The following is a 25,218-nucleotide window of genomic DNA, read 5'->3' as shown; positions in this document are numbered from 1 at the left end:
ATTTGCGGAACCCTCCACTACGGCGTGCCTCATAAACAGATCGTGGCTTTGTCATGTAGAACCTCATAAGCTTGCAAATAAGATGATGTCTCTGGCGCCAAGTAAGGAGCATGAACAAAAGGGGGGGACACGCAAGAGACAGAGGAGTGCCAACTGTCCACGAATGGTCAAATGTTGTTAAGAATGGCGAGCTGCAAGGCAAAATTGCCACCCAATTACGACAAGGGGGCAAGACGCGCATTCCGCACCCTCTCCGTCACTGCAGCTAGGAGGCGTTCGAAGAAGCGGCCTTTGTGCTGAAAACCGCCTCCTTCCACCAGCCCCATCGACATTGTGACGGAACGAGTTCGGTGTGTGAACAATGGTTCCGGAGTTCCCCAACGCGGACCTGATCTGACACGCATGGACAATCTGCCGCGGGAAAGCCGTATTTTGGTGCTTCTCATGTCTCGGCGTGACGCAAGACAACGAGCTACCCACGATTGGCACCGATACTTCCCGGAACGGCACCCCTCCAACGCCGTCGTTTGGGCATCGGAATGTGTGTGCCTTTGTGTACGTAAACTGTTCCGCGGAGCGGCAGCAAGTTGGCGATGAGTAAACGAACAGTCGCCGCCTCGTATGGCCGGCGGACCGAGTGTATAAAAACTGTTGTTGTGCGAATGCTGGACACACTTCTCTTGAGCAGTCATGTTAGACTGAGTCACTTCTCTCATGCAGTCATGTTGGACTGATACTCTTTTTCTCAAGCAGTCATGTTAGACTGATTTAATTTCTGTAAATAAACCCATTTTCCTCGTTCTCGATGAGAAACAGTTCTTCACTTCATCAACGACCTCAGCGTAAATAAGTTGGACGACGGCATGGGCCAGCTACCTTCGAATTCATGCCGTACTCCAATCTTGGCAAAGGACCACGAGCGATGGGATTGAGCCCCCAATCCTGACAATGTGTGCCTTACTGTTGTGTCGGCAGCGGCAGGCAAGCGGGGGCCCGCGACCAGCGAACGCGCGGCGAGCGCCGACGCAGAGAGGGAGACACGGAGCTAACTGCTCCTGATGAAAACCGGAACAGGACTGAGCCGGCTCGCGGCCGTTCATTACTAAAAAGGACTTCACACGCCAGATGACACCTCCTGATTGGTCCCAGCTCGTCACATGACAGAAGGGAGGTGCGCCATCTAGCTAAACTACTACGAAACATAAATGTATGATGACACAGAGATCTGGCAGGGGGCATACTACAGTGAGGCACTGAATAATCTAAAGAACGAACGTACAGTCGCGAACAGAATATTACGGACCATGAAATCTAAGAAAAAGCTGAATATCTCCGCAACCTCACAACGCAATCTGGTATTTTCATTTTGGACCTCGACTAGAATATGCTAACAACGTTGTCGTTGGCAGTTTTACTGGTTACTGCTACAGGCTGCTCGGGAATTGAACGTTTTTGGAGATCCCGTGGTCCATTTTATTCTGTCCGCGACTGTACGTATCAAGCAAACAGAAAACACCACGTGACAAAACGACAAGAAATTTGCCAACTGCACAACACACGGCTTTTGTTTTCTTTATTAGTACTTCTAACTATAAGTCGCCACCGTGTAACCTAGGCAAATTTTCGTCAGCGAAGAAGCAGAAGAAACCATCGCGAGCTCGCCGGTGCACGCGCCATCACGCGACGAGAAGCAGCTTCCGAACGCACCGGTTAGGTCGCACTCCGGCATCGCTCCTTTGCAACGTCTCAAGCCTTCGAGCCCAAAGGCGGCGAGATACGAACCGTCGACCACTGCGACGCAAACCGCGTCACTGCCTTCGTGCAGCCGAAGACAGCTCGGCCTTCACCGGTGTCGCCACACGAGGGTTAGTGGGCAACCGCCATTATGGACGGAGCCGAAGACAAGCAGGCCGCCACCGCCGATCAGCGGACGACCACTCTGACGCCGTCGCCGCCGTCGCACGACGCCGACAAGACGGCCGACCGGAAAGACAAACAAGCCACCGTCGACCAGCGGTTGAGCGCTCTGCAGACGTCCTCGCTCTCGCCACAGCGGGACCCCGTCAAGACGGCCGACCGGAAAGACAAACAAGCCACCGTCGACCAGCGGTTGAGCGCTCTGCAGACGTCCTCGCTCTCGCCACACGACGGTCGGCGGGAGGCCATCAAGGTGGCCGCCGGCGCCGACGAGTACGCGGCGTTTCAGATTGCCCACGTCTCCCTGCCCACGTCCGATCCGACGTCCCCGATGTCGCCGCCGGAAGGTCAGCAGGACGTCGGCCAGAGCACCACCGCCGTGGCCGCTACGACCGCGGCCACGGCGGCAGCTCGCACGTCGCCGCTGGACCAGATCCTCATCTGCGGCCACGGCCGGTTCCAGGCGATCGTGCTGGTCTGCACCGCACTGGCCTTCTTCACGACCATCGTGCACGCGCTCGCCTCCGCCAACCTGGCAAGGCCCGTGGACCACTGGTGCAGGTACGGTGCGCAACCTGGACTATTTTTAGGCCGCACGTTTTTTTTTTTTAGCAGCAGCTGCACCTTGCAGCGTTTGCTCGCTGATCGATGCTACAGTCTTCCTGTCCATTTATTTTCTTTTCCGTCGCTCTTTAGGCGGTTTTTTATATGCTCGAGACGGTTTACTTGCCTTCCTTCGATTTCCGGCCCCATAGGTTAACACAGGAGGCCACTGATTTGAGTGTGGATTTGTAGTAGCCGACATTATGCGTGGTGCGTTGAACAATGCCGATGTAGTATGCCATGTATGAACAGGCTGTAATGAGCTGTGTGGGTACGTGCGCGTATGCGTGTCAAGGGGTTTTGTCTTGTCACGTGCATGAAATACTCGGCGAGTGAGCGAGCGAGTGCCGGTATCCGCTTTCATGTCGTCATCTCGGGGATCTTGCGCTGAACAGCACTTTCTACGCCGTGTAATAACAAAATTAAGGTCGCAATTCAACACCTGCCGAGTGATTGAGCGGGTGAATTAAAGTTCGCAAGATAAGTTCAAAGCACACGCTAAAGCTCCCAAGCAACTTCCAAAGGGACGCCACCGTCGACAGCTCCACCTACACTTAGCTAGGTTAAGGAAAGTGAATGTGCATGTATCATGTGCCACGCGCACTACAGCAACTGGTGTCTGTTCGTTTGTTCTCCGGGCTTGCGGCGCCCCCTACCGGTGCGGCGTGTCGAAACGCGCCAGGCATACCAAATATGGAAATGGGGGTTCATCTAGGTCACGAACGCTTCGCGTTGATCAACACAAAGTTTTTTAGCAGAACGTATTCCGCTCCCCGCTCCGCTCTCCGCTCAACTCCCCACTCCACTCCCCGCTCCGCTCTCCGCTCAACTCCCCGCTCCACTCCCCGCTCCACTCGCGTACACCCGCTCCGTCTGTTGCTGCCTGGGAGGTGCCTTAAAATTCGCCGAAAGATCCGAAAGTGAGCGTTACGTATTCCGTCCCCATCGAAGTGTGGCCGCGACAGCCGGCTATCGAACCTGCAACTTCGTCGTCAGCGGCACAACGCCACAGCAACTGCGCCCGTACGCTGCGCCAGATTGATGCACGTCGCCCTTTCAGTCCGAGCTTCGTCGTATTCTGTATATTGGTAACATTGGTTGCGCTTTCTAGACAATCACATGTAAGAAGACAGGACAGGCGCATGTGATTGTCTAGAAAGCGCAACCACTGTTACCAATTACAATGAACCAACTTGCCCAACAACGCATTCTGCTAAGTATTCTGTATAATAATAATAATAATAATAATAATAATAATAATAATAATAATATTTGGGGTTTTACGTGCCAAAACCACTTTCTGATTATGAGGCACGCCGTAGTGGAGGACTCCGGAAATTTTGACCACCTGGGGTTCTTTAACGTGCACCTAAATCTAAGCACACGGGTGTTTGCGCATTTCGCCCCCATCGAAATGCGGCCGCCGTGGCCGAGATTCGATCCCGCGACCTCGTGCTCAGCAGCCCAACACAATAGCCACTGCGCAACCACGGCGGGTCATATATTCTGTATAGGCCGGCATTACTGTATAGGGACGCACCCTCGAAACTATTCTCAACTGGCCCAGGCCTCCCGCCGCGTACTCGCACATGAGTCCGGAGGCGTGGAGGAACGTCGCCATACCGGTCGTCCGGGACGAACACGGCGGCGAGAGCAGAAGCCAGTGCCTGCGCTTCGATCCTCCGTTGCCGGACGCCGAGTCGTCGGGCGAGTCCCCGGACAACCGGACCGCGGTCCCCTGCGACGCCGGCTGGCAGTACGAGTCCGGGGCGAGCTCGGGCGAACCCCGCCACGCCATCTTCTTCGGCGACTCGCGCGTCCACTCCATCGTGGACGAGTGGGACCTGGTGTGCGGCCGCGGCTGGATCGTGTCGGAGCTCGCCGCGGCGTACATGGCCGGGGGCGTGGTCGGCGCTCCGGTGCGTTCGGCGAGTAGCTGTCCCTTGCGCTAGTCTGACGGTTACTTTAATAATTACGCGGGACGTAGTACACTGCAAACAACTGAATCAAGTACATATCAAAACACAATTATTAATTTACTAAGAGAATTGAGGCCCTGCCTCAACGCCGCCCGTGAGGCGGCGTTGAGGCAGGGCCTTGACGTTCCCCCGTGGGAGACCTGAGTCCGGGTCGCGTTAAACCTTGCCGGACGTACAAGAACGTTGTATCCATCCATCAAGTAATTCAGTTCTTCAATGTCATCTAATTATCGACATCCCGATTATGTAAAAAAAATCCTCCTGGTGCTGCAGTTGGCTGCTGGTAGAATCCCATTATCCATATATATATATATATATATATATATATATATATATATATATATATATATATATATATATATATATATATATATATATATATATATATATGTACACTACTCGGCACCTTTGGCCAAAGCTTTATGTCGTCTACCCATACGATGCTCACCGTGGTGGCCGACACAGATGCGGTCTTAGCCACGCACGCATGGCTGCCACCGTGGCCACCATAAACAAGCGAGCAAACGCCGACCAGAAGGCGCTCAACGACTGGTGTACGCCACGTGACCAAATATAGGCGGCGCTTACGGGTATGGCGCTGCGTAAAAAGGCGCATAGAGCGAGTTACACCAACCGTAAAAACTAGGCGCATTAGTTTAAACAAGCGTTCAAATGAGATCCGGGTCGAATCTTAAGCCTAAATCCGCACCCGCCGCCTCCAGATCGCGGGCGTAGCGGCCGACCGCACCGGTCGCCGGCCCGTGCTCTGCGTCTGGCTCGTGTTGCTCGTCTTCGCCGGCACCATGCTCGCGTTCGCCCAAAATGTGTCCCTCTTCTGCACGCTGCGGTTCCTGCTGTCGGCGGGCGCCGCCGGAGTGCTGGTGGCGTCCCACGTGATGCTCTTCGAGGTGACCGACACGGAGCACCGCGCCCCCTACTGCGCCTTCGCTGTCGCGGGGGCCACGTTCTTCGCTGCCGTGTACAGCGAGCTCGTCCACGTGTTCCTCTACAACTGGCACGACGCGCAGGTAACTGGCGCAGGCTGTACTCAGTTGGCAACCCTATTAGTTAAAGGGACACTAATGAGAGAAATGATTTCTTCTGCATCAGTAAATTACCTCTCTAGGACACCAAAAAACACCATTCTTATTACGATAAGGCGCTTGGTAAGCCCCAAAAAGCACAAGTACGAAAAACGGGTGGCGACGCCTCCTTGAAGCTCCCGCACCTGGTCGCTGTGACGTCACGGATTTTGATTGCATCCTTTAGGGCCTACTTAATTATATAGCGGTACAGATTGACTACATTGTGTTCTGAGGGAACCATATTTTAAGCATGACAAGTTTCGGGAAACTTTACTCAGCCAACGCGGCCCAAATACGAGAACATACTTTGGAATCCCGGACGTCAAACTCACGTACCGGCGTCGGAATTTCGGCGCGAAATCGAAATACAGATACTTCGACCTTCATTTTCTCACCTCATAATCAAACCATTATTTTGAGATGACTGCCTGCAGTATTATCAAGCAATGCTTTATTAGTCCAAACTGATTTGTTGTTTCGCTTTAGTGTCCCTTTAAGTCCAGCGCAAAGCTTCACCTGCAGAATCACGCTCTATACCGGGTGCGAATCCGTGCAACAAAGCCCAGTGCCCAAAGGAGACGGTGGTGGCGAAGAAAGTTCCGCCTCGACCGTATGCCGTCACTGAAATGACAGAACGTATAATTGGCTGGCCCACCTGTGCAAGGAGTCCAGGTGTATTTGGTGCTACCACACTGGCAAAAGGTGTCGGTCGACTTCGTGGATGGGGGCAAGTGCCGTTACTCTGCTGGGTGTCTGTACCAAGTTGACATTTCCAAATTTCCCGGAGTTTTCCAGGTTTTCCCCGAGTGCCCTTGCAAAATTTTTCTGAGTGACGCAGAACATTGTTTTATGTCATGACTGCCCGGACATCCTTTCGCCCGGTGTCGTCACTTTCTAGTAAGCACGCTAAAAAATAAACAAGTTAATGGAGTTTGAATAGTAAGGAGTGGAGTTTATTTTATTGGGAAGGCAGGGGTTAGTAAAATGCACATCGAATAAGATATGTTCGAAAAAAATGTGGTAAAACTCAGTGTGAATCGAGTCGAACATTTTCAAATACGAATAAAAAGGAGATGCATACAGAAACAAATATTTTTGAATATCCCCTTCAGTCACGCACTATGATCGACTGTCGATACGTGTGTGAAACATAGATGGTTCTTGAGACTCCACCGAAAGTAAATGAAGATTGTATAATGACTCTTTGAGCATTTTATGATGAGACATCATAATTACAGAGTAACTAATTATTTGAATATTGTAAAGTCAGTCATGCTACGTTTCTTCATAAACAACATTAAATCATGCATGCACAAGTTATTCATTGGCATCGATCCTTTCAAGAAAGAAAAAAATATTCCGAGGTTGCTACCGACATGCCCCGCGTCAATCATCACGTTAAACGCGGTAATGCCTTCACCAAAGTGATACCCCGTAATGATACATATCCCTCAAAAGTAAAATGAAAGCAATTTAGATTATCAGAATGTTCAATTTACCTTAAGCTTGATGTTTGTGTTCTATCCCCTGCTATCACTGCACAGAAATGACAGAAATAGGTCGCGTCCACAAACGTGGCCGCTGTGACTGAAGGGGATATGGGCTATTTCTAACAGCTGATAGCAAGCTCAATGGTTCATGCCCGAACTTTGTCAAAAATGAGACTCTCTCTCAACAGCTGGTAAGTCAACCTCAACTATCCTGACATTCAGCCCGCGCACAACGCCTCAATGCTGCATTTCACTGCTTTAAAGAGTTTATTTTGGTTTGCATGAGGGTAACCTGCATCTCGGCGTCAGCCAACACTGCTTTTTGGGCTCAAGCTCCTTCAAAGAAGAGGCGGCACAGTACCTTTCCCTATCATTCCTCAATTCCGCTGCCCGTTCGCCCCACAGACCATTTGAATCATCTTCTTGGATAGTTGTACAGCCAACGTCCGATTTTTCGGTCTCCCTAGAGGCCGCGAAAATATCCGAAAAATCGGGCAGTTCGAAAAAAGTGAATCCAAGTCTTTTACTGCTTTTAAGGGCTCAAATCCACTCCGGCACATCCGAAGAGGCCTGCCAGTGCACTTATTAGGCATACCGGTGCTCATACTGTGACAGGAGATGGCGGGTGCACGCGTGTATAATTAGAGAATACGTACTGTGTCCCGTGAAATTTGCCCCTTCCCACGCTTGTTATGCTTCTCCGCAATACCTTCGCGTATGCTTCACTGCGTAACACTGCTGTACTGAGGCAAAGCTGACATTCAGGAACCGGCGTTATGCAACACGTCGTGTTTTCCGAGCTTCGAAGCCAATCGCGAGGACCACAAAGGCGGAGTCGGGGCCACTGTTGAGAGCGGCGAATTTTTTCAATGAAAAACACGGCGCCGAACGGCATGAAGCTTAATAGCGAACGTCGAAGCAGCTAGGCCTAGCGTTAGCCGCGCTGGCGGCTACGGCTGCCAGCCGATCTGCGTGCGAGGGCGCCGTTTCGAGGCGGCGAGGTAATCAAAACGGCGGCGGTGGTCGCTTTGATGAATGCCATCTCGTACCTGCGGCCACGGCAAAGAGTACGGCAAATCGGACGGCGAAGGGTTCTTGCCTCCGAAATTTCAGACGTTCTTATAAATTGACCCTATGGGGTACGTGGTGGTGCCGCGAAGCCGTCCGAATGATCGGCCGTCCGGAAAGTCGGTCGTTGGTTGTATGTTCACTGGCAACTCCTACATCACACGACACGGCGTCAAAGGCGATTCGTTACGATCCCTCTCTGATACACGGGCCAGCATTACCGCGACGTTCGTTCCCTTTAATAAAATTACAGCTAATTTTCCCTGATAGAGACAAATTCCCTGAGTTTCACCTGAGTATTTCCAGACTATTCAAAATCCCTGAAAATTCCCGGTTTTCCTGGTTGGTAGACAACACACACACACACATACATACATACATACATACATACATACATACATACATACATACATACATACATACATACATACATACATACATACATACATACATACATACATACATACATACATACATACATACATACATACATACATACATACATACATACATACATACATACATACATACATACATACATACATACATACGGACGTAGTTGGAGCAAAGTGGAATGGACACGCTCTTTTATTCGCTTTAGACTTGCATGTGCGTGACGAGCTCGCCTGTACACCCTTTACCCAGTTAACAAGCAGACGAAGCTCTCCTTTCATTGTATAATGATCTTAACTGTGTGTAGAATGACCTGCCCGCGTGCTTTTCGGTCGGCGTCTCCGCAGGTGGCCTACATGGTGCCAACGTGCGGCCTGGTCGTCGCGGTGTACCTGATGGAGGAGTCCCCCTGCTGGCTCCTCGCCTTCTACGAGCTGCGCAACGCCGAGAACGTGCTCGCTCGGGCAGCGTACATCAACGCAATCGAGCCGCAGCAGTTTAGGCGCCGGCTGTCGGCGCTCAAGGTCGAGGTGAAGCGGCAGCACGAGCACCTGGGGACCCAGCAAGAACCGGAAGCCGGCCACGCCATCGTCCCGGACCACGGTGATTATTGCGATACACGTGCCGTTTCTACACCTAAACCGGCGGCTGTAGCAACTCCTGGGAGGCTCAGATATGTCCGTGATGGAAGGCAGGGATAAATATAGGTCCTGTGGGACGTATGAAGGTGAAACCCGTGGCGAGCACGTGATGAGGTACGCCGTTTATTGGGACACCGAGAGAAACGTCGCAGTTTCACCCGAAAGGCGAAGCATCGATTGCTATCGCAATCTATCGCAATCGATGCTTCGCCATCTAAGCTATTAAGAAATCCAAGCTATTAGCCCCCGAGATCTTTGAGTGGCGCCCTCTCGAGTGTGACGTCAGAGACTCCGCTGCTGCGCCATCTACGGCTGCGCCGCGGGCGAACTTGCTACTTGCATGAAGGCAACGTACGCCTGTCGGCCGGCCAGCTCTGCTCGAGCTCTTGAAATGCGAGTATGCAGGGTTGCAGAACAGTATATACGGAATGTTCCAGGACACTTCCTGCGAAATCGAGCGGAGTCGCCGTCGTCAGGAGGTTTAGTGTCGATTGCTCCTGGCGCCGCCTGCTATGGTTACCGCCGTGTATACACGTGCGTGCATACGGCATTGGTTGCTCGTCATTGGTGCTCCGCTGTCGCGGCGCACCCTTAATGATTTGTCGGCCCTTTTTCGACGATGAACTGCAGCGATTGGCCTTCAGCTACTGTGCCCGCGCTGTAATACCGTGCGTGCGTGTCCAGCGCTTGCTGCGTGTTTTGCTGTTATCTGGCGACATTTTGGCACCCATCTTGGATACGCCGACGCTATATATAGTAGCGGTCAACGTTGTGCAGAGGTACGCCTGTCGGACCTGCTGTCCTACCAGCCCCTGCGCCAGCGGTCGGCCATCATCTTCGGCTGCTGGTTCCTGGTGTTCGGCACCTTCTCGCACCTCAGCACGAGTCACGTGACGCGCACGAACGAAGCGGCGCGCGCCACCTTGGTGCTCCTGCGGATGCCCTGCGTCGTGGCGGACGTCTACGTCCTCAAGCACGTCGGCCGGCGGCTGTCTCTCGCCGCCAGCATGCTGGCCCTGTCCCTGGCCATGGGCGCCCTGTCCGCGGCCCACGTCTTCGACCAGCTGGCCGCCGTCCTCGTCGTCTCGGGGCTCGTCGTCTTCGACCTGTCCGCCATCACGGTGTTCGCCTTGTCCGCCGAGCTCTACCCGACCGTGGTCCGAGGGGCGGCGCTGGGCTGCTGCTACATGAGCGGCCGGCTCGGTGCCCTGGTGGCGCCGTTCGTGAACGAGATCCCGTCGCCGCTGCTCAAGAGCGTGGCGTACGCCGTGTCCGCCGCCATGTTGTTGCTGTTGGGCACGATGGCGTTCGCGCTGCCGGAGACGAGGCACCTGCCGCCCTCGAACACGGTGCAGGGCATGATGGCAGTGGAGGACAAGTGGCAGCTCTACACCCCGCTTCGCGTGGCCCGAAGCGGAGGCAAGCGCAGGCGCTCCAAGGCGACGTTGCCGGAGAGTCACCAAATGCGACGTCGCAGTTCTTTGTCGCGACAGCAAGCTGCAGTACGTGTGAAGCCGGCGGCCAGCAGCTGACATGACCGGAAAGAACTTGCGGCAGACTGCGGCTTCTTCGTTTCTTTTATTATGTTATTCTATATATCATCGTGTGTCAAGCTTTACTTTTGCGTTTAATGTCAGCGCGCTGTTTTTGTGACGTTTATTGACTATCGCTCGCTCAAACTGCCTGCAGTTGAAGCGGGACATTTCGTTTAACCGCTTTGCGAACTGCGAATCGCATTAGTAAAGTTGTGCGACGGACCTATATGTGTATTATATGACGCGTCCGAGAGGACACCGTATCCGTGAAACATAGCAGTTGCTATAGATGCCGTTTCTCGCATGCGTTGGGAGTTGGGCTAGATATAGGACTTCAAAGCGCTGCGCACTGAATAGACTGATCACTGAACATCGCTCACAACACTTCTATAGCTTAACATACTTTCTTGAAAGGGGCTTCTGAAAAAGTGTTTTGTATACATCACTTTTATCTGTGGCTGTAGAGGCGTAGTTCACAAGGAGCGGCTTTATGAACTTTGTGCACACCAATGCAGCAACATCCTGGTGGTGTTGGACGCTGGAGCAGTGGAGGAGACCCGACTCTGAAATAGCTGGAACAGCCGCTTCTAGAAGAGTCTTCAGGGGCTTCTGAAGCAGTGGTTTCTCATCAAGAGCCGTTTGAACTAAGCGCCGCAGGGTCTCCAACACATAAAGCAGTTTATCTGAAGGGTATAGCAACCCGCCTCGGTCCTGGTGCCAAGTCAGCTGCTGCAGTGGTTGCTTGGTCAATGGCTTCGATGTCACTGCACAGGAGCTTTCACAATCCATGTGCTCCCTAAGAACACGGCCAATATAGCCAGCTACATAGACAATTGCAGACAGCTGCAGTGTTGGAAAACTTTGTATACTCGGAAGCTTTAGGCACTTCAGCACATCGGCAGCTACTACAGGAATTTCAGCTGAGCCCTCACATGCTTGTGTACTTGCAAGCAAAACTGCTTTGTTGGTCCAGTTTCTTCAGTGCGGACAACATTGCTGTCTTGCGATGTAGCTGCAATGCCCGTCTTCAGAACATTTCTAGTCCAGAGATTGCAGCTTCGCTTCCATTGCGCTGCGCTTCCTCCCTCGCTCCTCGCCCGCATATCGTGCCAGAGGAAAATAAACGTTCGCTCCTTTAACCTAAATAACATCAACACCGAGGTGCGAGTGCCACTAAGAGACACCTAAGTCAAAGATTAGGGTCTCCTACCATATTTTTTTTCATCTGTTTCCCATCGGAACACTGCCGACATTAACGGAAATCGAGCCCGGTTCCCCTCGCTCAACAACACAGCGTCGTTGCCCCTGAGCCACCGTGCCGGGCCCGTCATATACAAGAATCCATCAAATCTGTGGTTCCGAAGAAGCCAATGAGCTTACGTCGCTGTACTTCATATGCGTCCGAGCAGGACAAGCGCCACGGTACTATAAGAAGGCCAGGCGGTAATCCATTTACGGAGGTTAATAATCCAGAAACCTTTGCCGTGACATTTACTTGACTTTTTAATAAAGTTACGAGTCTGGGCTTTAGGCTTTCAATAGGCTTATTTCTTGTCATATGTTTTACGCCCTCTTTCTGTCGTCATTGTCACCCATCATGCTCATTTTTCCTTTCCCTCTTTCTTTCCCCCTACCTCCAGCACCGAGCAGCTGGCTACAGGAATGTACCTCAGGCTGACCTCCCTGCCTTTCGTATCATTCAACTCCTCTCTCTCTCTCTCTCCGGCAGTGAAATACTACAGTGTACGCAGGAAGAGCTGCTGCGCTTCCTGCGTGGTCCTGCACTCGTCCTTCACGGCCAGGCCCACGGTAACAACGTAAGACAAGTCACCATGCCTTGCTGGTGAAGCAGCGCACTGACACGGACACGGCGAAGACACACAAGTATACACGACACTCGCTGCCGTGTCTTTCCTGTGTCCATGTCAGGGCGCTGCTTCACCAGCAAGGTACGATGATTAATCACCAACTAGCCCAAGTTTCCACATTACTGAACGTAAGACAAGAGTCGTCCTTGGGACGGTGCTTACAGCTGTCACCCGCCGTTGGTCAGTTCAGATCACGTGAACCCGCTTGGATCCATGGTCGCAGGTAATCCATCCCACGACAGTATAGGGTCGTGCCCGAGCAGCCTGAACAGCGCAACCAGAAACCGAACAGATTGAGTTGCCATCTCTGCTGGGATTTATATCGCATGTATGCCTTTAATTATTATTTTATTTTTCGTTATATCTTTCTCAGCGGATTTCCTTTTCTGAATTTAGTTCGACGATCTTGTTATTTACAACTACAGATTTCATTTGCCTCAGTGAGGCCAATTATCCTCGTGGGAATGTGCCATCGTGCAAGAAATCATAAACAGCAACTTTCTCGAGCCTCCGCGTCGTAATACTGGCCTAAGTTTATTTAGAACCGTTGCATTCTCACTTTCAACGTTGCGGATAAGCTACAGCCATCGGAACGTTTGCCGCGCCGTCTTTGTTTACCTCTTCGAACCAATATAAGGTTGCCTTGCTAAAGATTACCTATGTCAATCGTTCTCTACCACATTTCCACAATTTACTCCTTCACCAAATAATCCAGTTCAAATACTAAAAGACAAATTGCATAAAACTGAGCTCAAAATCTCCTGTGCTTCCCTCTAATTATTGATATTATACTTACTACTTTCATCGTTTATATAATCTGCGCCTATACTGTATTGCGCATTATTGTATTTCATATGTGATAAATTTTTTCTCACATCTTTGTTTATATTTTTTCTTACCGTAATACCATCCAATTCTCGACATATCCTCCCCCTTTCCAAGGAGTTTGTGCCGTTCTTTAAGGACATCATCATAATCATCATCAACGAGGGCACGCGCCGCGCGAGCCCAGAAGAAGCTCTTCGACTCCGCAGTTCGGACGCGGCTGCGCTTCGCTCCTACGAAAAACCTGCCGGGACATTGCCTTCCTGCCCGAACACCCCGCCCCCATTTCGCTCCAGCATGGCGAGCGCCGAAGACGGGCGCGACACGACCCAGCGCGCCGTCTCGTCCGATCCGACGCCGCCTTCCTTTACCCCGCGATCACCAGCCGAAGACCGCGACGAGGCGTCCAAGCCGTCCAACGGCGACGAAGACCACGACCAGCTCGTGGTCCCTCTCGTCCTCCAGCGCGCCGTCCCGTCTCATCCGACGCCGCGTTCCTTGCCTCCGCGATCGCCATCCTCCGAAGACCGCGACGAAGCGTCCAAGCTGTCCAACGGCGGCGAAGACCACCATCAGCTTGCGGTCCATTTCGTCCTCCAGCCGGAGTCGCCCGCGTCGCTCCCGTGGTCGCCACTCTACAGTCAGCCGGAGACGCCCTGGGTGTCGTCCGTCGGCGAAGAGGAGACTGCGACGCGAACTTCGCACCCGCCGTCGTCGACGTTCATGTCCCCGCTGTCTGTAGGTCTGCAGGAGAGCGGCCAGACCTCGGCCGTGGCTGTCACGACGACCGGGACCGGGGCCGGGGCCAGCACGACCGCCGGGCCCTCGTCGCCTCTGGACCAAGTCCTCATCATCGGCCACGGCCGGTTCCAGAGGATCGTGCTGGCATGCACCACGCTGGCCTTCTTCGCGACAATCGTGCACGCGCTCGCCTCCACCAACCTGGCGAGACCCGTGGACCACTGGTGCAGGTACCTTTTCTTCATTATTCTTAGCAGATTCTAAAGCGCAGGACGCACTGAATGGAATATAGTTGGTATCCCATAACGTGATGTGCAGCGCAAATTGAACGTGCAGGAAGAATGGAAAGGGCACACGAGACGTCTTCCTCGTCGTCTCGCGCGCCCCCTGCGCGCTGTCACAAAACGCGATCCAAGCTATAGCCCATCAGCCTGTCCTTCTGAACTTAGTTTTCGTTCGACTGGCTCTTTTGACAGTCTTTCTAGCGATTCAAGCATTGCCGTCTCGCCTGCCGCCCATCGCTGTGTGCCGTTTCCGAGCGTCCGAAGTGGACTGCTCTCGTGCAATGTGTTACACTATAGTTCGGCATCGTTCGGTGCCGGAAGAAGGGCACGAAAAATGTTTGGCGTAGTGCCATGTCTTCGTCTTCTCTGTCTTCTTACACACCCGTTTCAGCTGAAGAAGGCATGTTTTAAAGTGAAGCTTTGATTGCCTACCCGGGCTTTGGCGTGTCGTCGTCGTGTGTTTCACTTAGCAAACGTGGCGGATCCAGGAGGCAGCGTAGTAGTAAAATGGGCCCGCTCGTCCTGGAGGCAGTGGAATTATAGGCATGGGTGGGCGGATCGCGATAATCTTAACGCATTAGCGAGCTTAGGCGTGAACCTATTTCTCTCTGGAACTCTGTGAGAGGAAGTGCTGCCCCGCGACATTCACCGTCAGAAACATTATACTTTCCACGGATACCTCCAAACACGCTCGGCGTGCGCAAGGACTGAACCAGTCACCCATAAAAAGTTCGAAAAAAATATGTTAGCCGCTCTTGGCGAACTACGTCGAGAATATGTGCTGGGCCAGGAGACACACAGGCCAACAGAAGAAATCCGCACTGGGGCATTAGTTCCTATGGGACTGCTAAATGGTATAAAATTAATGGTATAAATGGTATAACCTTAATTATTTGGTTTTTTCCACCGTTTCCATGGTCGGCGGCCGGTAGAGGGCCATACCAGGCAAGAAACACGTGACTGGATGAGCGAGAAAGGCACCCGATGGTTGGTCGGGGAGGCGATGACGTGACGCTGGAAGCTTGTTAACTTTTGTTTGGCTCAGCGAAGCGGTGGAACAGCGTCCTGCTGCTATGGCTGAGGAAAGAAAAGTAACAGAAATTGGAAAAGGGACTTACAGGCTCGGGCGTCAATGGGAGGCCGCCATGACTGCCGGTGCACGGGAAGAAACGTTGCCTTAGCGGACTTCCAGATATATTTAAGCGGATTTAGAAAGCTATTCGTTTACCTTCACAATCATCTTGGATGGTTTCTGCATACGACAGCTCTATGAGCGGAGCCCACTGTCCGCACTCTGCTAAAGAAAATTTATATATTTTGATTCCTCCTTCGTCGATCGTGCAGTTGACATAAGATGGGGCGTGGATAATGAACGTTCTGGCTCATCTGTGCAGATTCGCTTTGCGTTAGAGAGTGGTGTATACTTGTCACTGCGTTCTCAGGTTGTATGTCACCGACTATTAGACATAACTGAGCAAGCTTTAAAAAAAAGAACAATATCTGAACTAAAATAGGGCCAAAATGGTCCGAACACGCGGAAGTACTTCGAAGTACGTCGTGCGGCTCTGAGATACTACGACGTGGTCGGAGCGCAAAAATTTAAAAAAATGAAAAGGCTGGCTTTCATTTCTGAAAGTCAGCCTTGAAATAATAAAAAAGAAAGTTTAGCTGAAGGGGCGGCTTAGTTAGAGGGTACCGATTTTGAGAAAAGCCTAAACTGGTTCGTGGTTGCCTGTCTATATATATATAGTACCAGTTTATCCTCCTCCTCAGCACCTGCGTACCCATTCGAGTAGCTTGCCTTTATTTTAGTTTTTCAACGTTGACTACGTAAAATATTCATCCTAAGTATACAGTTAGATGCATGCGGAACTGAATGGAAGCGGTTTAAGCGTGTTATTGCCATCAGCCTTTTGTGAAAATTGATATAAGATTCATCCGGATCATTGTGTCGTCACGGCAGACGAAGATCACGTGCAATGCGCGTTTTGAATACCGCTAATTGGCATGAAAATCTAGGATACAGCGTCAACATGTGAACCTATTACGCGATGTTACATCTTCATACCTGTGTTTACGCTGCCCCCCCCCCCTACACAAGAATATGGAAATACTATTACTGCTTTTCACTTTCATGGAGTTACTGTCATGGAAAGCTCCCTCTTAAGGTTATCTCAGAAATGCGTTTCTGCATTTACCATTTCAAATAGGCTGCCTCGAAGTTCGGCCCTAGCTAAAGCTTCCTCCAAAGAAGTTTTAGCTTGGGCCCAACTTCGAGGCCGCCTATTCAAATACGAGTAAAACACAGAAACGCTTTTTTGAGACAATCACCAGGCCGTTTTCAATGACATTTGTTGCAATTGATAGAGAAAAATGTCTGGTGAGTGCTGAAAGCGGTATTTTGATTTAGCGTCCAAAACGTGTAAAATAAATTCTTAAAAATTCTCGGTATTTCTCGGTAAGTGTGAAAGAAATGGAAGCACGAAGTTTACAAATTTGTAGCTTTGCACCAAGAGCATATATCGTAGTTCTGTAGACAAGATTCAAACTGGACAAATTTGGTATATCAATTTATATCTTACGTGAATTAATTACATTGTTTACAAGGGTCCAGCAAAAGTACTACTCACATATTAGTACTTCAGAGCCACGTATATTACATCAAATTTGTCCGCTTTAGATTTACTATATTGTATGCAATTTACAGAATTGCGATATAGTTTTCTTTATTACTGAGTTACAGAGCCGCAAGCTTGATAATTTTGTTTTCTGAACATTTGAGATATTCAACAATGTGCATAATACAGTTGACGGTTTTAATCGAAAATTTGCTGCCAACATTCACTACAGAGCTGAACCTTTTTTCCAAAATGCAGCGAACTTCACCAAATTTGCTACAGTGGTAGCCGAGAAATAAGATTTCTCCTCTCCCGTGTATTTAGATGGGAGTCCCCGAGCTAAAGCTTCCCCCTAAGAAGCAATTAACATTTCTGAACGGTCCTCTCGTGTGGGGAGGTTGTACAGCAAGTTTCATTGTATGCAGTTTAAGTCGGTTTACAAGTGGCAGCTTACAGCAAGGAGATTTTTCATCAACGCAGAAAGTTGGGCTAGTTGGCTTTGACTAGCGCTCTGTCCTGCCTCACCTTTTCTTTTTCTTCGGTAGTCTCGTTAGCGCTAGTAACTGCGTCACAGCAGATTATTCATCGACTAGGCCTAACAACCGCCCGCAGCCCTCCGGCCGAGTACGCCTTCGTGCCCGAGGACACTTGGAGGAACCTCAGCATCCCGGTCGAGCGAGACGGCTCCGCGACCCGCCGCAGCCAGTGCCACCGGTACGAGCCTCCGTTCGAGCACCCTGCGGGCGACCCTGACGACGTCGTCACGCCTCCGGAGAACCGCAGCGTGGTACCCTGCGACGCCGGCTGGCACTACGAGAACGGCGCCAGTTCGGCATACCGGTTGCACCACGGCGACTTCGGCTTCGAGCGCGAACACTCCATCGTGGTCGAGTGGGACCTGGTGTGCGATCGCGGCTGGATTGTGTCCGCGCTCACGGCTGCCTACATGGCCGGCGGTGTGGTCGGGGCTCCGGTGCGTTGCGGTCGACGGCAGCGTTCGCTCGTGTAGCAAAAAAATTAATAATAATGGCCTCCTATTCTTTTTTTACAGTGCTCGCGCAGTGACTCCGCGTTGCACGGGAGTTAATAGAGACGTTTAGCGTGTCCGGTATTCGGGCAAGCGCGGGCGGTTTTCCGGTTCATCGGGGGCGTCAACGTGAGCGGCCAGATTGGTGGCGCTAGCTGGTGGCGCAAAGCTCAACCACACAAACACAGAGCTAATTACTATATTCTGCTTAGCTGCTGGCGTAAATTTTACAGTGGCGTAATCGTGTTCACAATTACGCCGCTGCCAAAAATTTGCACGAGTGGCGAAGCAGGATATGGTGAGTTACTGCAGTTTTAGCTATGCGTTTGTCTGTTTGAGCTCTACAACACCAGGCGGCTTCACCGCTCCGGCCGCTCACGTTTGCGCCCCGACCATACGGTAATCCGCCCAAACCGCTGCCGTTTACCGGAATAGCGTACAAGCTAAGCGTCTCTAATAGAGAGTTTTGGCGTGTCCGGTATTCCGGTAGAACGCAGGCCGACTGGGCGTTTTGCCGGATGGGCGGGAGTCGTAAAACGTGAGTCGCCGGAGCGGTTCAGCGGCCTGGTGGCGCTGCAGAGCTCAACCGAACAAACTCGGAGGTAATATTGCGGTAACCAAGTGCATTTTACTTCTTTGCTGGTGTCAATTTCTGGCAACAAGAACGGTTACGCCGCTGCAAAAAATTTACACCAGCGGCGAAGTAGGATACGCTTGTTAACTAGAGTAATGGTTCTGTGGTTGTATGACTGAATTCTGCACCAAAGCCAAACTTAGCCCGGCAGCGGAAGCGATAGACGCTTCTTATTTTTTGATCATGATATTCATGACATGTGATGCACTGTATTTGGTCATGTGGTCGTGTATGTCATTCATGTCAGTCATTCACGTTCATGCCATCCACGATGTCATGTGATGGTACGTAATGTGTCATGTCATGTATGCATGCTATGTCATGTCATGCGTGCCATGTCACTCATGTCATGTCATACATGTTACGGGAGCGGTGGATTACGATGGTGATGGCAGGGAAGAAAATGAAAAGCGTCGCGTTCGTGAAGTTGGCTACTCCCCAATGCGGCGGAACATTTGACGTCAGTTTAGACCGCATGATGGCGCTCTGTGAATAGTGGCGTTTATTGATGGAAAAAAAAAGTAGGGAAAATGTTGGTAGGACCGGATTCGTTACAGGCATCGATAATTGCACAATATAGATATAGAAGCTTTAAGGGAGAGAGCAAATATTCAGGAGTTCTAGGCAAAATGCTAAACTGATAAGCATGTACAACATACTTGCAGGATACGTATTCAGCGACGATCACTTTCGGCGTTAGCACTGCTGTCAGGCGCGCGCTGATTGGCCGGTTGAACAAAATCGGAGAGAGCTGACTGGCTGGTTGGGCTCTACGTCACGCGAAGGCGATAGTATCGTCCAAGTGATCCACGCGGAATACGTCCGCCGATTAGCTCAAGTAGGTTAAGGGTGACTACTTGTCGCCCACCCCTTTTCAAAGTGGGTGCCAACAAATCATCACAAAACATCGTGAGTGGCGCGGGGAGAAAAAAGGCTTGCAACCGTGCGTCCTCTGGAAGCACACGAAGGGGGAGCGGACAACACTGGTCCGTCTCTCGCAGGTCGCGGGCATAGCGGCCGACCGCATCGGTCGTCGGCCAGTGCTCTGCATCTGGTTCCTGCTGCTCATCTCTTCCGGCACCATGCTCGTGTTCGCCCACAACCTTCCCGTGTTTGCCGCGCTCCGGTTCGTGCTGTCGGCGGGCGCCTCGGGAGTGCTGGTGGCGTCCCACGTGCTGCTCTTCGAGGTGACCGACACGGAGCACCGGGTCTCATACTGTGCCATCGCCGTCGCGGGGGCCACGTTCGCTGCGGCCATGTACGCCGAACTTGTCTACGTCTACATCCGCAACTGGCACGCTGCACAGGTGACTTGCTGGTCGACCCACTGACTCATTCGTTCGCTGACTTACTAATTTGATTAATCTTTGAATGACCCCAGTGATTCGGTCATAAGCGACTCCCGCATTCAAACGCTAATTTGACTGATTGCACGATCCACCACTGAATGAATCAGTTATTCGTTCACTGTCTTGCCTAATTCGTCGCTGATTGATTCATTCATTTACTCGCTGATTGGTCGATGGGCTAATAATTAGTTCGTCATTGATTGACGTCACTGACTGATTCACTCTTTCACTGACTGACCTGACTGGTGATTCATTAATTGATCACGGACAGCGTGATTCACGGGGTGAGTGACTTGACAGAGTAATTCATTCATTCATTGCTAAATGGATTTGATATTGATGAAGAAGCGCGATTGTAATAGACACGCTCACGTACACGTGAAAAAGGACACATATACACACTATAACCAAATGACTGATTTTATTCATTCGTTGGCTGACTCATTCATTTATTGATGGACCGTTGATGGACCGACTTATTCATACATTGTAGTGCGCAGAGTGAAAATGCCGCCTGCCATTCAACTGGTTTTGAAGGAATTAGCAATGCAAATGCATACATTGAATAGAAATAGAGTGCTAGAATACCCTTCCGAGAACCCCGTATAGTCTGTTTCAGATTAATAGCCCATTGTTTGCCTCTAATATTTCCATGAAGCTGCCGTTCAGTAGGCGTCGCGCGGAGGGGCAATCAAGGCTTCTCCTCCTGTACTCTAATCGGGTTGTTGAAAATCAAGGCCTCTCTTCATATATATACTCTATCCGCGGGTTAGTCGACAATCAAGGCCTCTCCTCATATATATATACTCTATTCGGGTTGATCGACATGCAATCAAGGCCTATCCTCCTGTATATACTCTATTCGGGTTGATCGACAATCAAAGCCTGTCCTCCTATATATACTCTATTCGAGTTGATCGACAATCAAGGCCTGTCCTCACATATATACTCTATTCGGGTTGGTCGACCATCAAGGCCTCTCCTCCTATATATGCTCTATTCGGTTGATCGACAATCAAGGCCTCTCCTCCTGTACTCTATTCAGGTTGGTTGACGTTACCCATGGGTTTCGCTGCATTGCGTGGAATTTGTGAGGCGGAGTATACCAGCACAATTTCACACTTAATGTTTAGGGTTCGGGGTGGCTCCAGCAGGGTCGTTACACAAGTTGTTTTAGCCGTTGGTGGAGGGCGGGCCTTCCACACGTAATCGTACTCGAGTACAATTACGCTAATCAGTGTCCAGCGTCCAGCAACGATCGGCGGCACCACACGTGGGTGTCACAAACTGTTCGGAACTTTAACGTCTTCTCCAAACCCGCGGTTTATACAACTCGAGTGTACATTACAGTCGACTGCTATAACTAGAACACGGGACACCAAATTAGCATTTCCGGACTAATTACTGCGCAGGTTCGACATGAAGGCCTCAGTAACTTATATATACCAATAACGGTCTGCCTAAACGCGTCAAACAAGGGACTACCTTCTTTCCTATGAACAGTACACGGCACGTTCAAGTTACGTTGGATTTGAATAGTGACTGGGTGCAAGAGCAACACCTTTTTTTCTTAACCCGGTAAGAAAACGGTCACAATATTGCAACGTCCAGAGGTGTCGCAGTGTTGTTGGCAACGCCCAGACCCTTTTTTGGGTGACCCTTCCAGAATGCACGCACCTGCGTGTGCGCCTTCATCTCGCAGGTGGCCTACATGGCGCCCACGTGCGGTCTCATCGTCACCGTGTACCTGATGGAGGAGTCTCCCTGCTGGCTGCTGGCCGTGTCCGACATGTGCTACGCCGAGGACGTGCTCGCCTGGGCCGCCGGCGTCAACCAGATCGAGCCGGGCCTGTTCAAGCACCGCCTCTCCCTTCTGAAGGTCGAGTTGAACAGGCAGCGCGAACAGCTGGGGGTGCAGCCAGAGCCGGAAGGAGCCATCGTCTCGGACCACGGTGATTCGATTAGCTCTCATCCCTTGCGTGGCCGCGTCATATAAAGTCCGAGTATAATGGTAAGGATAAACATTGTTATTCGTGAGCGTAGACCGGTGACTTTCTGAGCGACCCTACACTTGGACTGAGGAGTCACAAGACTCATGCGATGACATGGTCCAGGTACTGAATGACCTTTTATTTAAAGAAACATACCAGCTATCTCTCTCGAACATATTGTACAGTTCACGATATTGGTTAAAACATGTAGGTGAGCTAGTTTGTTAGAATCCATGATAAGAGTGTATAAGCGCGACTGAACGAGGACGTAGAAAGAAGCAGATACACAGAGGCGATATTTTTGCTCGTACGACGATTTTACGAATGCTGCGTCAAATTGTTCGAAAAATTCTGATTGCGAAAAACTTCGCTCGTCGGTCACCGAGAATATTTTTGTTTGGAAGTCCTTTGACGGCGAAAGAAATGCAGAGGGACACGCGCTTCGAGCGAGTTTGTTCAGGCAATTTCACAGAGCAGGCAAAATCGGCAACAGCAAAGTCGCTGCAAAAGCCGCTGTTCAAAAAAAAAAACCAATTTGCTGCTTGTTATTTTAAGCTGTTTAAAGTTTGTTGCGGCTTGTGTCACTAATGAAATCACTAATTTCATTAGTGATTTGATTTCGTTAGTGATAAATCATCACTAATGAAATGTGTGTTCATTCCAGCAAAGAGGCCCAACCCTTGAGGTCTAAAAATATTTGTAATATTTTATCTGGAAGCAGATATCTGCGTGTGCTGTGGCTGCAAGCCTTTGTTCAAAAAGACTAGAGCGATGGGCAGGCACTCTGACCAACTGACAAGGGAAATCGCAATGGCGTTTGAAGTTTCTTTGCGCTAAGAACTTTACCATATCATAGGCAGATGCCAGGATTGGATTCCGTCGCCTGTACCGACAAGATTATAGTGATTGGCCTCCGTCTCCGGTTACGGCAACCTAGCTCTTACGACTATAGTTTGTCAGCAGTCACTCATTCTGCGTATAGGGGAACGTGAACGCGACTGTAATAGTGACGTCGCTAACTGACTGTACAGCCACCATATTGAAAAGCGTCCAGCTAGTTACTGTCACTACATTGGCCTAATACCCATTTCTCTTGCCCAGTTTTCATGTTAACTCTGCGTCGGAAAAAAACATGAACGTCAATATAATAGCTCCGCCATCTATTCGGCCATCTTTCTCGGTTCGGACTTGCTAGCCCAGCCTCGCAAGTACTTGGAGTAACTTCGGGAGAACGCAGAAAGCTGACCAAGCTAGCAGTGCGGTTTCTCCTAACCAACTTCTATATACAGTAAACTCTCAGTTGTACGAACGTCGGTTTATCGAATATTTCAGAATAACGAACTCTTTATATATCCCCGGCAGTTTTCTTATAGATTCTATGCAAAAATGTTTCACTTAAACGAATTTCGGAACAGTCAATATTTCAGTTTAACGAACTCGCTCAGAGGACCAAGGCTTATTTTTAGGATCGGAACCGATGCCCGCCCTCATCAAACCGCCGCTCCAGCGGCAATGTAACGCCGCTGGCGTTACAGCGCCCTTGAAGGGGCGAAGACGAAGAAGAGGCAACTGCCGAGTCAGTTTCAAGCCCTATAACTCTAGCTGAGGTTGTATGGTACATTGGAAAGTAGAGAGTTTGTCTCAGCAGCAAGCTGTGCCAGAAGAAGCGTACAAGAACATTGACTCTTTGGACAGTTTTGTTACTTCGTGTGCTATAAAAGTACAAGTGCAAAAGAAGATTACAGATTTCTTTTTAAGTGAGAAAGGCAGCATTATAACTGTTATGAACCTTGTACTTGTTGATATGTACAAATTGCATTTCACACATTTCTAACACTATGGATGCCATGTCTTTTGCTCCATGAATTGCACTTCCAACTTTTGACTCTGTATGCCATATCTTATGTTGGTCTAGTGAATATTCAGTTTAGTGAACTTTCAGTTAAGTGAACTATTTCCTTCGGTCTCTTGAAGTTCACTCAAGTGAGAGTTCACTGCACTGTCTTATCGACTCTCTTCGTCGCCTCAGAAAACGCGCGCGGAAGTCGCGCGTAACGTAACGACCGCTAAACACGTGCCCGCCCGCAGAGGTGCGCGTCACGGACCTGCTGTCCAATCAGGCCATGCGCCAGCGGTCCGTCGTCGTCCTCGGCTGCTGGTTCCTGGTGTTCGGCACGTTCTCGCACCTGACCACGGCCCGCACGATGCGCGCGAACGAAGCCGCGCGAACCGTGCTCGTGCTCCTGCGGCTGCCCTGCGTGGCGGCGGACGTCTACGTCCTCAAGCGCGCCGGCCGGTGTCTCTCTCTCGCCAGCAGCATGTTTGCCCTGTCCCTCGTACACGTCGCCCTGTCCGCCGTCATCGTCTTCGGCGGCAACGACAAGCTCGCCGCCGCGCTCGTGGTCTCGGGGCTGCTCGTCTTCGACCTGTCCGCCATCACCGTGTTCGCCTTCTCCGCCGAGCTCTACCCGACGGTGCTGCGAGGGGCGGCGCTGGGCTGCTGCTACATGAGCGGCCGGCTGGGTGCGTTCGTGGCGCCGTTCGTCGACGAGATGCGGTCGCCGCCGCTCAGGGGCGCTGCATACGCCGCGTCCGCCGCCATGTTGCTGCTGTTGAGCGCGATGGCGTTCGCGCTGCCGGAGACGAGGCAGCTGGCGCCCTCGAACACGGTGCAGGGCATGATGGCGATGGAGGACAAGTGGCTGCTTTACTCTCCGCTGCGCGTGGCCCGAAGCGGGGGCAAGCACCGGCGCTCCAGGACGCCCTCGCAGGAACGCACTCAGTCGCGATCGCGCACTCCTTCCTCCGTGCGGCAGCTGAGTGTATACAAGCCGGCCACCTTCAGATGTGAAACATAGTTCCAGCGCACAAGTGAACGAGGACGAGGAGAGAGAGACAACACGAACGCCGGTTCTCTCCTCATCCTTGTTCGATTGTGCGCTGGAACTATGTTTCACAATCCTAATCATAACCAACTAGCCCAGCTGTCCATACTTAGCACCTTCAGATGATGCGCGCCACTATTTCCAGAGACCGCGCTTTGCGTGTTCTTTTAAGATTTTATGTCGCGTTGATTTCTATCTAGACCAGGGTTCGTACACAATATTTGACTGAAAATTCAAGGACATTTCAAGGATTTCAAGGATGCAAAAAGGCAGAATTCAAGGAGT

The 25,218-nt window shown here is 51.0% G+C and overlaps 2 protein-coding genes across 2 annotated transcripts; both read left to right on the top strand.

Annotated features, from left to right (window-relative positions):
* Positions 1-1,526: 1,526 nt before the first annotated feature.
* Positions 1,527-10,999, top strand: LOC135915247 (solute carrier family 22 member 12-like). The gene is made up of 5 exons (XM_070521978.1): positions 1,527-2,478; positions 4,088-4,439; positions 5,222-5,527; positions 8,883-9,138; positions 9,954-10,999. Exons 1-5 carry the CDS (start codon positions 1,886-1,888, stop codon positions 10,706-10,708), a joined length of 2,262 nt encoding a protein of 753 aa, XP_070378079.1. The 5' UTR covers positions 1,527-1,885; the 3' UTR covers positions 10,709-10,999.
* A 2,584-nt stretch (positions 11,000-13,583) lies between these two features.
* Positions 13,584-25,210, top strand: LOC135915248 (solute carrier family 22 member 12-like). The gene is made up of 5 exons (XM_065448266.2): positions 13,584-14,375; positions 17,660-18,020; positions 19,710-20,015; positions 21,760-22,009; positions 24,137-25,210. Exons 1-5 carry the CDS (start codon positions 13,702-13,704, stop codon positions 24,904-24,906), a joined length of 2,361 nt encoding a protein of 786 aa, XP_065304338.2. The 5' UTR covers positions 13,584-13,701; the 3' UTR covers positions 24,907-25,210.
* Positions 25,211-25,218: the final 8 nt, after the last annotated feature.

This window comes from Dermacentor albipictus, chromosome 7 (genome assembly GCF_038994185.2).
Source record: "Dermacentor albipictus isolate Rhodes 1998 colony chromosome 7, USDA_Dalb.pri_finalv2, whole genome shotgun sequence".
Lineage (NCBI taxonomy): Eukaryota > Metazoa > Arthropoda > Arachnida > Ixodida > Ixodidae > Dermacentor > Dermacentor albipictus.
This window is presented reverse-complemented; position numbering and strand designations above follow the sequence as displayed.